General features: G+C 48.4%; 1 protein-coding gene across 4 annotated transcripts in view; it reads right to left on the bottom strand.

Moving 5' to 3' along the window:
- LOC129833830 (testis-expressed protein 2-like) overlaps positions 1-17,764 on the bottom strand; it is a 29,132-nt gene that overhangs the window by 504 nt on the left and 10,864 nt on the right. For 2 of the 4 annotated variants that reach the window (XM_055898650.1, XM_055898651.1), the window contains exons 2-11: positions 12,646-14,188; positions 5,651-5,851; positions 5,235-5,535; positions 4,708-4,886; positions 3,919-4,080; positions 2,124-2,223; positions 1,446-1,587; positions 1,042-1,191; positions 554-757; positions 244-364 (exon numbers count right to left, since the gene is read on the bottom strand). In XM_055898650.1, the coding sequence (XP_055754625.1) occupies positions 244-364; positions 554-757; positions 1,042-1,191; positions 1,446-1,587; positions 2,124-2,223; positions 3,919-4,080; positions 4,708-4,886; positions 5,235-5,535; positions 5,651-5,851; positions 12,646-13,914 (2,829 nt within the window). In that variant the 5' untranslated portion in view covers positions 13,915-14,188. Of the gene's footprint in view, positions 1-243; positions 365-553; positions 758-1,041; positions 1,192-1,445; positions 1,588-2,123; positions 2,224-3,918; positions 4,081-4,707; positions 4,887-5,234; positions 5,536-5,650; positions 5,852-12,645; positions 14,189-14,335; positions 14,709-17,764 lie in introns of those variants that run through there. The other 2 variants (XM_055898652.1, XM_055898653.1) reach the window with 2 other exon arrangements.

Raw genomic sequence — 17,764 nt, 5'->3', positions numbered from 1 at the left:
ACATATTTTATGACAACTGTATTAGTCAAGATATGTATAGATATGAAAATAGCTGATGCAAACACTTATGCCCCTTACCTAGGAGTACAATAAGTCCAGACAGGCATCAAACAACCATTCTGTTGCTACAGTATCATCATGCTTGGACCTACGCTAACCCTGATCACAGCTCTATATCATGACGTCAGTCTCGTGTATGATGTCATGTTGAGGCACCACCTCACAGGTGGAGGACAGACTGACCTGAAACTCTCGACTCAGCTTCTTCTCGATCCACTCTGTGACGTGTGTGAAGGTGACCTCCCTCTCCCCTAGCATGGGACGCACACGCAGGTCCAGCCTGGGAGGCACGCGGAAACTGTACCTGTGGGGGGAGACAGAGAAAAGGAAGACGGAGAAGTCAGGGAGACAAAAAGAAAGAAAGACCAGGTTGAGACTTAAACAAAAACAAGAGCCAACGTACCTTTCAGTTCAGTGTATCTATAGAATGATATAAAACCACAGAACTAGACTGATTCTATTCATATGGTTAAAGTTAGCAGGTTTGCAGTACCATATCCTGTCAGTAGGGGGAGGTGGAATGTTGACAGCCAGAGTCCCTGAGAGTTCCAGAACTTCCACAGTGAGCATCAGTGGCATGTTGGAGACCTCAGCGATCTTCTTCTTGATGTACTCGTTCTCCGTGGCCTTCTGGAAGTACTTGGACGAGGCGATCTTGTCCACGAACCTCAGGAACCGTCTGCCGGTGCTCCCACCTCTCCCAATGGGAGGAGTCATGAAATGCAGCTCAATAAAAACACTCTTTCAAAAATACTTACAAACTTTAAAAAACGCTCAACCTGTGGAACTCACTTTAAAGTGAGACCAACAGTCTCTCATCAGTGAACAAAACAGTACAAGGGTTAACAACTTGTCATTAAAGAATGTAAAAAATAAAAGTAATGACCTGTGTCCCAAATGGCGCGTTATTCCATCTATAGTGCACTACTTCTGACCAGGCCCATAGGGAATAGGGTGCCGTTTGGGACACTATCAATTTACCCATCAGTCGCTGGTGGTGGTGGCGTGCCTGTGCTCTTATCTCCCAGAGTTCCCTGGGGTTCAGTGGGCGGCACCTCCTCCTCATCAGACGAGCCGGCACTGGAGGACTCCTCATCGCTGTCAGCTAATACACACAGCCTGGGCTTGGAGCTGAGACACACACACACACAAAATACTTTAAATACTGCATTTGGATCCAAATGATTGTGAGTCATCATGAGTCATGGTACAACTTCTATCTCTGTTATAATCAGGGTTACAAAACTGTCTTCTTTATACAGACAACAAACACATACAGTATACACACACACACACACACACACACACACACACACGAGCCAAAACAGTGTATCTGCGATGCAGGCTGATCTGTGGTGTACGAGGACATGGGGATCAGGTCTTACCCTACTTGGCTGGTCTCTGGGATGTCTCCGTCAGCCTCCACCCCAATGGACCTCTCCTTCCCCAGTTTACACAGGTTCAACTTCGTCTCCAGGGTCATCTGTAGGCAGCCTGTATATACCACCTCCATCTCCAACCACAGGCCTGGGGGGAGGGGTAGAGAGAGAGAGGTATTTATGAAGGTGCTACAGAAGCCAGCGAGAGATTTGCGCATGCAGTCAGGCACACACACACACACACATACATTTTGGATCGAATCAGGATTTCCTATTCGAGACAACCATTATTGTTGTCATGTTATCATAAAGGGAAAGGAAGGGGGCAGATGTAGTATTGTCATTCTGTGTCATATGGCAAATTGAGACTAATGACAATAGTAGCCTGATGGGAAGTAGCATTAGCTTGTTATTGTGTGTGTAGGTAGATCAATGTTAAGTGGTTTGCTAATCCTGCGGAGGGAGACAATAGGAAGGAGCTTTAGGATAAGTGGAACCCCATTCCCTTTATAGTGACAGACCTGGTCAAAAGTAGTGAACTCTAAAGGGAATAGGGTGCCATTTGGGACTCGGTCTTAGAGTAGGACACAAATGGGATCAAGTCAGCACTGGGTCTGGTCTGGGAAAGTAATGTGTGTGTGTGCGCTGGATGTCAATCTGAGCAGAGGAAAGATACAGACACACCTCTGTGGTCCAGTGAGGGTTTGGAGATGCTGAGCGCCTGAGGTATGCAGGTACCCATGTCCAGATCAGCCAACTTCAGTTCATTCACAAAGTACGGCAACTGTAGGAGAACATACAATAATGGTGTTCAGAAAATGTATGACGTGTGCGTGTGTGTGTGTGTGTGTGTGTGTGTGTGTGTGTGTGTGTGTGTGTGTGTGTGTGTGTGTGTGTGTGTGTGTGTGTGTGTGTGTGTGTGTGTGTGTGTGTGTGTGTGTGTGTGTGTGTGTGTGTGTGTGCAGGTGTGTGTGTGCAGGTGTGTGTGTGTACATGCATGCAAGTGTGAGCGTGCAAGTGTGTATGCATGTGTGCATGTGTGATCGGGAGGAAAGTGAGTAATGGGGAGCTGCAGCACATGACAGCCCATGATAGAGGGAGCTGACAAGGCATTAACCCTCCTCTTCCTCTCCTCTCATCCCCCTTTCCACTGTCCAATGTTGATGGCCTGCTGCCCGCATCTGACCTTGTGCTCAACAGTATGACTGATGTATAAGTAACAAGCACAGAGCAGTACCCCAGTGCCCCAGTACCTTAGAACCCTAATGCCCCAGTACCTTAGAACCCTAGTGCCCTAGTACCTTAGAACCCTAGTGTCCCAGTACCTTAGTACCACAGTACCCCAGTGTCCCAGTGCCCCAGTACCCAGTTCCCAGTGCCCCAGTACCCAGTACCCAGTACCCCAGTGCCCCAGTACATAGTACCCCAGTACCCCAGTACCTAGTGCCCCAGTACCCAGTACCCCAGTGCCCTAGTGCCCCAGTATCCCAGTGCCCTAGTGCCCCAGTATCCCAGTGCCCTAGTGCCCCAGTATCCCAGTGCCCTAGTGCCCCAGTATCCCAGTGCCCTAGTGCCCCAGTATCCCAGTGCCCTAGTGCCCCAGTACCCCAGTGCCCCAGTACCCCAGTGCCCCAGTATCCCAGTACCCCAGTGCCCCAGTACCCCAGTTCCCCAGTGCTCCAGTGCCCCAGTCCCCAGTTTTTTTTATTTTATTTTATTTTACCGTTATTTTACCAGGTAAGTTGACTGAGAACACGTTCTCATTTGCAGCAACGACCTGGGGAATAGTTACAGGGGAGAGGAGGGGGATGAATGAGCCAATTGTAAACTGGGGATTATTAGGTGACCGTGATGGTTGAGGGCCAGATTGGGAATTTAGCCAGGACACCGGGGTTAACACCCCTACTCTTACGATAAGTGCCATGGGATCTTTAATGACCTCAGAGAGTCAGGACACCCGTTTTAACGTCCCATCCGAAAGACGGCACCCTACACAGAGCAGTGTCCCCAATCACTGCCCTGGGGCATTGGGATCTTTGTTTAGACCAGAGGAAAGAGTGCCTCCTACTGGCCCTCCAACACCACTTCCAGCAGCACCTGGTCTCCCATCCAGGGACTGACCAGGACCAACCCTGCTTAGCTTCAGAAGCAAGCCAGCAGTGGTATGCAGGGTGGTATGCTGCTGGCAGTGCCCCAGTACCGCAGTGAGAGTGAGAGGATCATGCACTGAAGTTGGATTCTATAGGACTTACCATGTAGTGCAGAGATATGGAGGATATTGATATTACTTTCTTTACATACAGACATTTCCTCCATCTGTCCATTCATCCATCCATCCACCCACTTACCTACCTACCCACCCACCCACCCACCCACTGACCCACGAACCCATCCATCCATCCACCAACACTCCCACCCACCTACTCATCAATTCATACACCCACCAACCCCCATCCCCTTCCCCAACTCCCAGACTCACCCTGATCTTACTCAGCTTCTTCTGGATCTTGTGGGCCACCAGGTCCACCCAGTACTTCTCCCGGAGGAAGTCCCAGAAGATCCTCCCCACCAGGGCATTGACCCAGGCCGGTTGGCCCTCTGCTGGGCAGCCCCCCTCTGTTGATGCCTCCTCACTGGGGAACTGGATAGAGGAGAGAACAGAACAGAGCCGGATTACCCAAAAAGATTGCGGTAGGCGTGTTGATCTAGGATCAGGCCCCATCTCACTACTACCTACTCTACAACAGATGCTCACCACACAGGACATCAGAACAGAACACACAGCCAAGCCAGGGTCATATTCCTTAGTGCAGACCGTAGCAAACAAGCCACAACAAATCAGTCAAATTCAGGTAGGTCCCTCCCCGTTTTGGTTGTTTGCTTCCGCTGGGTGCCCAATGAATACGACACAGGCAGGTACACTGCTCCTATTAATATCCCAGCCAGGTGATATCTGATCCATTTGGTCCACTCAGCATGTATACAGCATCTAGCTGAGTCAGTCAGTATCTATCCTCCTCTCTCCAAGGCCAAAGACTGACTGGACTGTAAATGTGGCTGTATTGATGTACTCTAATCAGTGTGAGTTATGTTAAGGATTCGAACGATTGTTAAGGGTTCAGAGGTTAAGAACCCAAAATGGTGATCTGATTTGCAGATACGGTATGTAGTGTAGTACTTTTGACCAGAGCTGTATGGGGAAGAATAAACGTCTTCGTATTGAAACACCATTGAACCACCAGGTTAATAGTCCAGTCTTGTAGCGTACCTTCTTCCTGGCTGTGGGGCTTCCCTGGTCGCTGTGGCAGGGGCTGGGGCTGGGACTGCTACCCTCTAAGCCAATGAGGCGGCTCATGTAGGAGCCGTAGTCCACCAGGTCACTCAGGCCAATCAGAGGGGGAAGGTTCTCCGTACTGTCCATACTGGAGCTCCCACTACATAACACCTCTGGGGAAGAGAGAGATGGGAGAGATGGAGAGAGAAAGAAAGAGAGAGAGAAGGAAGGAAGGAAGTGGGGAGAAATGGAGGAGGATAGAGCGAGGGAGAGAGTCAAGAAAACAGGCAGACAGGTCAAGTGGCAGAGGGGGTAAGGAACAGGGGAGGAAGGTGGTTAAAATAGCATTACACTCAATTCAATACTAATTATATATGGAAAAATTACAAACCACAGATTCCTGTCCAGCGTGTGCACACTATTCCCTATGTAGTGCACTACTTTTGACCAGGGCCCACAGGGAATAGGGTGCCATTGTGATGTAACCTACCATGTCAGTAGGGGGCAGCACGGTTTCTTACCAGACTTGGGCACGTCTCTGATTGGGCTGCTCTTGAACTCTGACCTCGAGGCTAACAGGAAGTGCTGGAACCAATCCTCCTTCTCTCTTCCTGTACGACCAAAGAGGTAGAGAGTGTCGGGGAGGCCCTGTGTCTGTGTGTCTGGGAGTGTCTGCTTGTCTGTCCTCTCCTCCTCCTCTTGCCCCTCTTCCACTCTCTCCTCCTCCTCTCTCCCCACCTCTCCCTCGGCCAGTATGATACAGATAGGGTACTTCTTATTCCAAACTCTCTTCCGTGCCAAGGCAGCAGGCAACAGAGAGACCTGGTTTGAAATAAGAAACAAGAAATAATGAACAACTTACCGTAACAAAGCCTTTATAAAGCCTAGATGCTTCAGAAATCTTTAAGCAAATGTCATGCTATATGGACACACTGACCTTGCAGTTGGCCAGCTGGTAGCAGCGCGAGCGCAGGAACACGGCTTCATGGGGCAGTTCGTCGAAGGCTGCCCGTCGGGGGATGTTGGTGCGGGGGTAGGCCAGGCGTAGGCAGCTGCCCTCCAGGGTGGCATACACAGAATGGGTGAGCGACGGGTGGTATGTCTCCGGGTCGTACACGGGCATCTCGTTCATCCAGCCCTAGAATGCATGGAGGTTGTATGGTACAGGTTTGGGTTGTGTCTGGAATGGCACCCTATATAGTGCACTCCTTTTGACCAGGGCCCATAGGGGCTTACCGTGAACAACAGCATTTCACCCAACACTTTCCCTAAGAGGAAAAATGGGGTTTCCGTGCTCCAACAGCAGGAGAAGAGGTGGACAACATAAGAGGTAGAGGCGTGACACTCTCTTTATTTTATCGAATACTTGTAAATAAGGTATTTCTGTTTTTTAGTTTTAATACATTTGCAAACATTTATAAAAAACGTTTTTCCCTTTGTCATTATGGAGTATTGTGATGTCATTATGGAGTATTGTGATGTCATTATGGAGTATTGGGATGTCATTATGGAGTATTGTGTGTAGATTGATGAGGACATTGTTTTATTTAATCCATTTTAGAATAAGGCGGTATGTAAAAACATATTTAAAAGTCAAGGGGTCTGAATACTTTCCGAATGCACTGTATCTATCACAAGAGACTGGCTCTATACATGTCTCATCTATCACAAGAGACTGGCTCTATACATGTCTCATCTATCACAAGAGACTGGCTCTATACATGTCTCATCTATCACAAGAGACTGGCTCTATACATGTCTCATCTATCACAAGAGACTGGCTCTATACATGTCTCATCTATCACAAGAGACTGGCTCTATACATGTCTTATCTATCACAAGAGACTGGCTCTATACATGTCTCATCTATCACAAGAGACTGGCTCTATACATGTCTCATCTATCACAAGAGACTGGCTCTATACATGTCTCATCTATCACAAGAGACTGGCTCTATACATGTCTCATCTATCACAAGAGACTGGCTCTATACATGTCTCATCTATCACAAGAGACTGGCTCTATACATGTCTTATCTATCACAAGAGACTGGCTCTATACATGTCTCATCTATCACGAGAGACTGGCTCTATACATGTCTCATCTATCACAAGAGACTGGCTCTATACATGTCTCATCTATCACAAGAGACTGGCTCTATACATGTCTCATCTATCACAAGAGACTGGCTCTATACATGTCTCATCTATCACAAGAGACTGGCTCTATACATGTCTCATCTATCACAAGAGACTGGCTCTATACATGTCTCATCTATCACAAGAGACTGGCTCTATACATGTCTCATCTATCACGAGAGACTGGCTCTATACATGTCTCATCTATCACAAGAGACTGGCTCTATACATGTCTCATCTATCACAAGAGACTGGCTCTATACATGTGTCATCTATCACAAGAGACTGGCTCTATACATGTCTCATCTATCACAAGAGACTGGCTCTATACATGTCTCATCTATCACAAGAGACTGGCTCTATACATGTCTCATCTATCACAAGAGACTGGCTCTATACATGTCTCATCTATCACAAGAGACTGGCTCTATACATGTCTCATCTATTACAGGAGACTGGCTATATACATGTCTCATCTATTACAGGAGACTGGCTTTATACATGTCTCATCTATCACAGGAGACTGGCTTTATACATGTCTCATCTATCACAGGAGACTGGCTCTATACATGTCTCATCTATCACAGGAGACTGGCTCTATACATGTCTCATCTATCACAAGAGACTGGCTCTATACATGTCTTATCTATCACAGGAGACTGGCTCTATACATGTCTCATCTATCACAGGAGACTGGCTCTATACATGTCTCATCTATCACAAGAGACTGGCTCTATACATGTCTCATCTATCACAAGAGACTGGCTCTATACATGTCTTATCTATCACAGGAGACTGGCTCTATACATGTCTCATCTATCACAGGAGACTGGCTCTATACATGTCTCATCTATCACAGGAGACTGGCTCTATACATGTCTCATCTATCACAGGAGACTGACTCTATACATGTCTCATCTATAACAAGAGACTGGCTCTATACATGTCTCATCTATCACAGGAGACTGGCTCTATACATGTCTCATCTATCACAGGAGACTGGCTCTATACATGTCTCATCTATCACAGGAGACTGGCTCTATACATGTCTCATCTATCACAGGAGACTGGCTCTATACATGTCTCATCTATCACAGGAGACTGGCTCTATACATGTCTCATCTATCACAAGAGACTGGCTCTATACATGTCTCATCTATCACAAGAGACTGGCTCTATACATGTCCTATCTATCACAGGAGACTGGCTCTATACATGTCTTATCTATCACAGGAGACTGGCTCTATACATGTCTTATCTATCACAAGAGACTGGCTCTATACATGTCTCATCTATCACAAGAGACTGGCTCTATACATGTCTCATCTATCACAAGAGACTGGCTCTATACATGTCTCATCTATCACAGGAGACTGGCTCTATACATGTCTCATCTATCACAGGAGACTGGCTCTATACATGTCTCATCTATCACAGGAGACTGGCTCTATACATGTCTCATCTATCACAAGAGACTGGCTCTATACATGTCTCATCTATCACAAGAGACTGGCTCTATACATGTCCTATCTATCACAGGAGACTGGCTCTATACATGTCTTATCTATCACAGGAGACTGGCTCTATACATGTCTTATCTATCACAAGAGACTGGCTCTATACATGTCTCATGTATCACAAGAGACTGGCTCTATACATGTCTCATCTATCACAAGAGACTGGCTCTATACATGTCTCATCTATCACAGGAGACTGGCTCTATACATGTCTCATCTATCACAGGAGACTGGCTCTATACATGTCTCATCTATCACAGGAGACTGGCTCTATACATGTCTCATCTATCACAAGAGACTGGCTCTATACATGTCTCATCTATCACAGGAGACTGGCTCTATACATGTCTCATCTATCACAAGAGACTGGCTCTATACATGTCTCATCTATCACAAGAGACTGGCTCTATACATGTCCTATCTATCACAGGAGACTGGCTCTATACATGTCTTATCTATCACAGGAGACTGGCTCTATACATGTCTCATCTATCACAAGAGACTGGCTCTATACATGTCTCTTGTATCACAAGAGACTGGCTCTATACATGTCTCATCTATCACAAGAGACTGGCTCTATACATGTCTTATCTATCACAAGAGACTGGCTCTATACATGTCTCATGTATCACAAGAGACTGGCTCTATACATGTCTCATCTATCACAAGAGACTGGCTCTATACATGTCTCATCTATCACAAGAGACTGGCTCTATACATGTCTCATCTATCACAGGAGACTGGCTCTATACATGTCTCATCTATCACAAGAGACTGGCTCTATACATGTCTCATCTATCACAGGAGACTGGCTCTATACATGTCTCATCTATCACAAGAGACTGGCTCTATACATGTCTCATCTATCACAAGAGACTGGCTCTATACATGTCTCATCTATCACAAGAGACTGGCTCTATACATGTCTCATCTATCACAAGAGACTGGCTCTATACATGTCTCATCTATCACAAGAGACTGGCTCTATACATGTCTCATCTATCACAGGAGACTGGCTCTATACATGTCTCATCTATCACAAGAGACTGGCTCTATACATGTCTCATCTATCACAAGAGACTGGCTCTATACATGTCTCATCTATCACAAGAGACTGGCTCTATACATGTCTCATATATCACAGGAGACTGGCTCTATACATGTCTTATCTATCACAGGAGACTGGCTCTATACATGTCTCATCTATCACAGGAGACTGGCTCTATACATGTCTCATCTATCACAGGAGACTGGCTCTATACATGGCTTATCTATCACAGGAGACTGACTCTATACATGTCTCATCTATCACAGGAGACTGACTCTATACATGTCTCATCTATCACAGGAGACTGGCTCTATACATGTCTCATCTATCACAGGAGACTGGCTCTATACATGTCTCATCTATCACAGGAGACTGTCTCTATACATGTCTCATCTATCACAGGAGACTGGCTCTATACATGTCTTATCTATCACAGGAGACTGGCTCTATACATGTCTCATCTATCACAGGAGACTGGCTCTATACATGTCTTATCTATCACAGGAGACTGGCTCTAGCGCTCTGGGGTATTGCCTGGTGAGCTTTTTTTGTTTGTTAGTGTTTTAATAATAAACTCACCTTATTTTCACTTTCTTACATTGTGTTCACTTGGGCAGTCACATTTGTTCATTGATGTTTACTTTTGCTATTGTTGTTTACAGTGTCTTACCATGAATTATCTCATAAAGGTGATTTGTACGTTGACATTTTTGTTGTTGTCAGATATTGTGGCAGTTAACTTTCACAGTCAGCAAATCTGTCTCAAATCTGTCTTCCTTCCCTGCTGTAATTGTTCTAGTATAACCCTTCCTAGTATTACCTGAATACTCATTGGTTATTGAGCGCCGTGATTTACCTGTAGTCAAATCTGTGGCAGTGAAACCAGAGCTAGGGGCAGCTCTCTATTACCCCTTTACACTACTGAGCTAAGTGGAGCTGTACTGGACTGGCATGGTTACACCTCCATCATAACTGCTGCAACCACGCTGGAAAGAACAATATGAAAATAAAACATTCAAGCCAGACCAGTACAGGTTGGGTCGACCCTACAGTGTGAATCAGGTATGTTTCTGTTCCTCTGAGGCAGAACTCAGGCTTAGGGCTTAGGTAACGTAGTCACGATGTGACATCAATCTGCTTGTCTGGCATGTCTGATTGGTCACCTACTGGACTTGGAAGACACACAGAAATTGACAATAAAAATATTGTGGGGGCTGTTTTGTTAGACTTCAGTGCGGCCTTTGACATTATCGATCATAGTCTGCAAAACATATGTGTTATGGCTTTACACCTCCTGCTATATTGTGGATAAAGAGTTACCTGTCTAACAGAACACAGAGGGTGTTCTTTAATGGAAGCCTCTCCAACATAATCCAGGTAGAATCAGGAATTCCCCAAGGCAGCTGTCAATGCCCTTTAATCTTTTCAATCTTTACTAATGAATTACCACTGGCTTTGAGGAAAGCCAGAGTGTCAGCTACTACAGCGACTGAAATGACTGCAACACTTAACAAAGAGTTGCAGTTAGTTTCAGAGTGTGTGGTAGGAATAAGTTAGTCCTAAATATTTCTAAAACTAAAAGCATTGTATTTGGGACAAATCATTCACTAAACCCTAAACCTCAACTAAATCTTGTAATAAATCATGTGGATATTGAGCAAGTTGAGGTGACTAAACTGCTTGGAGTTACCCTGGATTGTAAACTATCATGGTCAAAACATATTGATAAAACAGTAGTTAAGATGGGGAGAAGTATGTCCCTGATAAGGCGCTGCTCTACCTTCTTGACAGCACTGTCAACAAGGCAGGTCCTACAGGCCCTAGTTTTGTCGCACCTGTTCAGTCGTGTGGTCAGGTGCCACCAAAAAAATATTTAGGAATATTGCAATTAGTTCAGGACAGGGCAGCATGGCTGGAGAGCTAATATTAATAATATGCATGTCAATCTCTCCTGTCTCAAAGTGGAAAAGACATTGACTTCATCACTGCTTGTATTGATGAGAGGTATTGACATGTTGAATGGACCGAGCTGTCTGTTTGAACTACTGGCGCACAGCTCGGACACCCATGCATACCCCACAAGACATGCCACCAGAGGTCTCTTCACAGTCCCCAAATCCAGAACAGACTACACAGAGCCATGACTACATGGAACTCTATTCCACATCAAGTAACTGATGCAAGCAGGAGAATTAGATTTTAAAAAACAGATTAAAATACACCTTATGGAACAGCAGGGACTGTGAAGCAACACAAACATAGGCACAGACACACGCACGCATTTGACAAACAATTCTGAAAAACGATACAAAGCACAGAGTGACAACACAGGTGGAAGTCTGCCACGCGGATAGACAGACGTTAAACCACAACCAATCCACAATCAATCCATCAGACTAGTCTACTGGCCTAGACACAGAGGGTTTTAAACTGGGCTCTGAGGGTTATTAGCACTGTGTAGCTCCAGCTCTAGAAAGCCAAGGGCCAGAGGGAACACAGGGACTACCTGGGCTACAGTACACTGAGATGCTGTGCTGTATCTGGACCGGGCGGCTATAAGCCCCTCATTCCTCACTAATCAAAGGCCAAGGGGCAGAGGATGTACAGGAACTACATGGGCTACAACTGAGGGAGATGGTATGCGTCCCAAAAATGGCATCCTATGTAGTGCACCACCTTTTAACAGGGCCCTGGTCAAAAGTAGTGCACTACAAAGGGAATAGGCTGCTATTGCGGAAGCAGCCCCATGGCTGTAAGCCCCTCAGTTCTCACTATCCTCTCTAATCAGCACCTGGCCTCATTCACTCACCCATTCACAGAAACAAAGGTCTCTACTCCTCCACTCTATAGAGACAAAGAGAGTTGTAATGATTGTTACCATAGATACAGTATGTGGCTCGTGCTTTGGTTCATGAGACAGAAATGTATCAACTATAAAAATAAATAAAAAATTGATGAAAGCCTGTTCTCTTTGTATTTTTTTTAAAGGCTGACCATCTGCCTGCCTGTCTGTCTGTCTGTCTGTCTGTCTGTCTGTCTGTCTGTCTGTCTGTCTGTCTGTCTGTCTGTCTGTCTGTCTGTCTGTCTGCCTATGTATCTGTCTGTCTGACTGTGACAATCTGTCTGTCCGTCCGTCCGTCCGTCCGCCCGTCCGTCTGTGTTTACCTACTGTAACTCTATCAATCTATGTTACTTATGTGTGTAACCACTCCCATATCCTCAAACTCACCTCCAGGACTTCTGCATCTGTGCGCGGCCCACCAACAGGGTCCGAGTGCAGCAGGCTGTTGTCTTGGGACCACCGGGCCCCTGTAGTGCCCCAGGGTGGCAAAGCTCTGGAGCGCGGACGGGGCGTGAACACCAGGACCACCACCAACCCTAACAGGAACCCACATGCTAGCCCCAGGGACAGCCCAGTCACATAGGAGGGCAGAGGGAGCACAAAGAACCCGTAGGCAAGTACGCCCACAAACAAGAGCCAGCGGACAGGCACTGAGGCCACAGGAACCCCAGGAATCCTGCCTCGAGCCTGGGGACGGGTTCCTCGATGCTGGCCTCTGGTACCAGCTCCACTGGATCCGCCCCCCTGGACCTCTATCACCTGGATGAGGTCTCCATTGGTGCAGATCTCGTAGAGGCTATCCCCCAGCTGGCTGTGGTGCTCTGGGGAAAGTGAGGGCTTCAAAGGGCCCCTCCTGGGTCTCCTTAGTGGGGTTTCACACACACCCAGTTCGCTGTCTGTTCCACGTCTGTATCTTACTTGTGTCTCTGTGCTCCCGTCTTCAATGTTCAATGGGATCCCACTCCCACCACCTCCATAGCTACCAAGGGAGGCAGGTGAGTCCCCGACCCCCCCAGACACCTTCTGCTTGGGGCTCCCCGAGCTCGACTCGTCCCCCATCATTTTACCCCACATGCTCATGGGGTCCTGTATGGCCTCAGAGAACTTCCTCCGCGTGTCCTCAAACTCGGTCATCAGGGAACTTCCTTTGGGCTCCGTGGGGGAGACGGGGGACGGGGGTGCCATCCAGCTATCATTCCCAGAACCAGCCTCCTGGAGCTTGGGTTGTGTCTGGGTGAACTGCTTCCAGGGGTGCATGTGTAGCTTGGAGTCCGACTTGGAGAGGTAGACCTCGGGCTCGAGGTGGGAGATCTCGGTGGAGAGGGACTTGACCAGGCTGAAGAGGGGTTTGGAGCTTCTCAAGGAACCAGTCTCTTTGGTCTGCAGCTCTGTGGAGGAGGACTTCACCAGGCCGGGGGGTGGCGATGAGGCCATGGCCAGGTCAGCCAGGGAGCCCGGAGAGGAGGGGGAGAGGGGGATGTGGAAGCCCGAGGAGCGGCGTCCCTGGCCTGGCTTCAGCCCCAAACCTAGCCCCAGGCCTGAGTCGGGCCTACTGTCCCTGGCCTCCCTGACTCCAGGCTTGTCTTTGGAGAAGGCCACGGTAGGGCCCTCGCCTTCATCATGGCGCTCCAGAAAGATAAGCTCACTGTCCTCCATGCTGTTCTTCACTCTGCCTCTGACAGTTTGTAAGACTGTGTTTGTTACTTAATATCCACAGTACTCACATTCAATCTGAAATATGGTTCCATCCCTCTCTCAGTTTTCATGTATTGAAGATGTGTATATTTTGCTGTTGTAGCTATGGAGACGTGGTCCCCCAAACACAGTGGTTGGCTCTAGGGTAGTAAGACATGGCGCTGGGGATCAGTGGGTGCTGCACGGTGAGTAGCATTCTCTTCCCCAGTCTGAGTCATCCCTCAACCCCAGGACTCTGGAGACATGGGGAAGAAAGAAAGGCGACATTGAGTGATATTTTCCTTTTCATCAAACATCAATCAGAAATGTTATATAACATAAGAATAGACTCATATTAGTAACATCACCCTGATTGAGGATGATGGATGTCAATCATACACACACACATCCCTGAAGGAGGACAGTAGAGGTTGTGTCCCAAGTGGAACCATATTCCCTACTGGGTGCCATTTGAGACACAGCATCAGTGTCTGGAACATAGCGCCCTGCAGGTTTCTTCATCCTGGGTATCTGACACTGTTCCCCCCCCACACCGTCCAGCACTAGACAGACTGTTCCCCCCACACCATTCAACACTAGACAGACTGTTCCCCCCACACCATTCAACACTAGACAGACTGTTCCCCCCACACCATTCAACACTAGACAGACTGTTCCCCCCCACACCATTCAACACTAGACAGACTGTTCCCCCCACACCATTCAACACTAGACAGACTGTTCCCCCCACACCATTCAACACTAGACAGACTGTTCCCCCCACACCGTCCAGCACTAGACAGACTGTTCCCCCCACATCATCCAACACTAGACAGACTGTTCCCCCCACACCATCCAACACTAGACAGACTGTTCCCCCCACACCATTCAACACTAGACAGACTGTTCCCCCCACACCATCCAACACTAGACAGACTGTTCCCCCCACACCGTCCAGCACTAGACAGACTGTTCCCCCCACACCGTCCAGCACTAGACAGACTGTTCCCCCCACACCGTCCAGCACTAGACAGACTGTTCCCCCCACACCGTCCAGCACTAGACAGACTGTTCCCCCCACACCATCCAACACTAGACAGACTGTTCTCCCCACACCATTCAACACTAGACAGACTGTTCCCCCCACAACGTCCAGCACTAGACAGACTGTTCCCCCCACACCATTCAACACTAGACAGACTGTTCCTCCCCACACCATTCAACACTAGACAGACTGTTCCCCCCACACCGTCCAGCACTAGACAGACTGTTCCCCCCACACCGCTCAGCACTAGACAGACTGTTTCCCCCCACACCGTCCAGCACTAGACAGACTGTTCCCCCACACCGTCCAACACTAGACAGACTGTTCCCCCCCACACCGTCCAGCACTAGACAGACTGTTCCCCCCACACCTTCCAACACTAGACAGACTGTTTCCCCCACACCGTCCAGCACTAGACAGACTGTTCCCCCACACCGTCCAGCAATAGACAGACTGTTCCCCCCACACCATCCAACACTAGACAGACTGTTCCCCCCACACCATTCAACACTAGACAGACTGTTCCCCCCACACCATTCAACACTAGACAGACTGTTCTCCCCCACACCATTCAACACTAGACAGACTGTTCCCCCCACACCATTCAACACTAGACAGACTGTTCCCCCCCACACCATTCAACACTAGACAGACTGTTCCCCCCCACATCATCCAACACCAGACAGACTGTTCCCCCCCACACCATTCAACACTAGACAGACTGTTCCCCCCACACCATCCAACACTAGACAGACTGTGCCCCCCACACCATTCAACACTAGACAGACTGTTCCCCCCCACACCATTCAACACTAGACAGACTGTTCCCCCCCACATCATCCAACACCAGACAGACTGTTCCCCCCCACACCATTCAACACTAGACAGACTGTTCCCCCCACACCATCCAACACTAGACAGACTGTTCCCCCCACACCATTCAACACTAGACAGACTGTTCCCCCCCACACCATTCAACACTAGACAGACTGTTCCCCCCACACCATTCAACACTAGACAGACTGTTTCTCCCCACACCATTCAACACTAGACAGACTGTTCCCCCCACACCATCCAACACTAGACAGACTGTTCGCCCCCACACCATTCAACACTAGACAGACTGTTCCCCCCACACCATTCAACACTAGACAGACTGTTCTCCCCCACACCATTCAACACTAGACAGACTCTTCCCCCCACACCATTCAGCACTAGACAGACTGTTCCCCCCCACACCATTCAGCACTAGACAGACTGTTCTCCCCCACATCATTCAACACTAGACAGACTGTTCTCCCCCACACCATTCAACACTAGACAGACTGTTCTCCCCCACACCATTCAACACTAGACAGACTGTTCTCCCCCACACCATTCAACACTAGACAGACTGTTCTCCCCCACACCATTCAACACTAGACAGACTGTTCCCCCCACACCGTCGAGCACTAGACAGACTGTTCCCCCCACACCATTCAACACTAGACAGACTGTTCCCCCCACACCATCCAACACTAGACAGATGGTTCCCCCCACACCATCCAGCACTAGACAGACTGTTCCCCCCACACCATTCAACACTAGACAGACTGTTCCCCCCACACCATTCAACACTAGACAGACTGTTCCCCCCCACACCGTCCAGCACTAGACAGACTGTTCCCCCCACACCATCCAACACTAGACAGACTGTTCCCCCCACACCATTCAACACTAGACAGACTGTTCCCCCCACACCATCCAACACTAGACAGACTGTTCCCCCCACACCATTCAACACTAGACAGACTGTTTCTCCCCACACCATCCAACACTAGACAGACTGTTCCCCCCACACCATTCAACACTAGACAGACTGTTTCTCCCCACACCATTCAACACTAGACAGACTGTTTCTCCCCACATCATCCAACACTAGACAGACTGTTCCCCCCACACCATCCAACACTAGACAGACTGTTCCCCCCACACCATCCAACACTAGACAGACTGTTCCCCCCACACCATTCAACACTAGACAGACTGTTCCCCCCACACCATTCAACACTAGACAGACTGTTCCCCCCACACCATTCAACACTAGACAGACTGTTCCCCCCCACACCATTCAACACTAGACAGACTGTTCCCCCCACACCATTCAACACTAGACAGACTGTTCCCCCCACACCATTCAACACTAGACAGACTGTTCCCCCCACACCATTCAACACTAGACAGACTGTTCCCCCCCACACCATTCAACACTAGACAGACTGTTCCCCCACACCGTCCAGCACTAGACAGACTGTTCCCCCCACACCATTCAACACTAGACAGACTGTTCCCCCCCACACCATCCAACACTAGACAGACTGTTCCCCCCCACACCATCCAACACTAGACAGACTGTTCCCCCCCACACCATCCAACACTAGACAGACGGAGCCCCCCCACACCATTCAACACTAGACAGACTGTTCCCCCCACACCATTCAACACTAGACAGACTGTTCCCCCCACACCATCCAGCACTAGACAGACTGTTCCCCCCACACCATCCAACACCAGACAGACTGTTCCCCCCCACACCGTCCAGCACTAGACAGACTGTTCCCCCCACACCATTCAACACTAGACAGACTGTTCCCCCCACACCGTCCAGCACTAGACAGACTGTTCCCCCACACCGTCCAGCACTAGACAGACTGTTCCCCCCACACCGTCCAGCACTAGACAGACTGTTCCCCCCACACCGTCCAGCACTAGACAGACTGTTCCCCCCACACCATCCAACACTAGACA

This window comes from Salvelinus fontinalis, chromosome 34, assembly GCF_029448725.1.
Source record: "Salvelinus fontinalis isolate EN_2023a chromosome 34, ASM2944872v1, whole genome shotgun sequence".
In the NCBI taxonomy this organism is placed as follows: domain Eukaryota; kingdom Metazoa; phylum Chordata; class Actinopteri; order Salmoniformes; family Salmonidae; genus Salvelinus; species Salvelinus fontinalis.
Note: the sequence above shows the minus strand (reverse complement) of the source record. Positions and strands in the feature narration are given on the sequence as shown.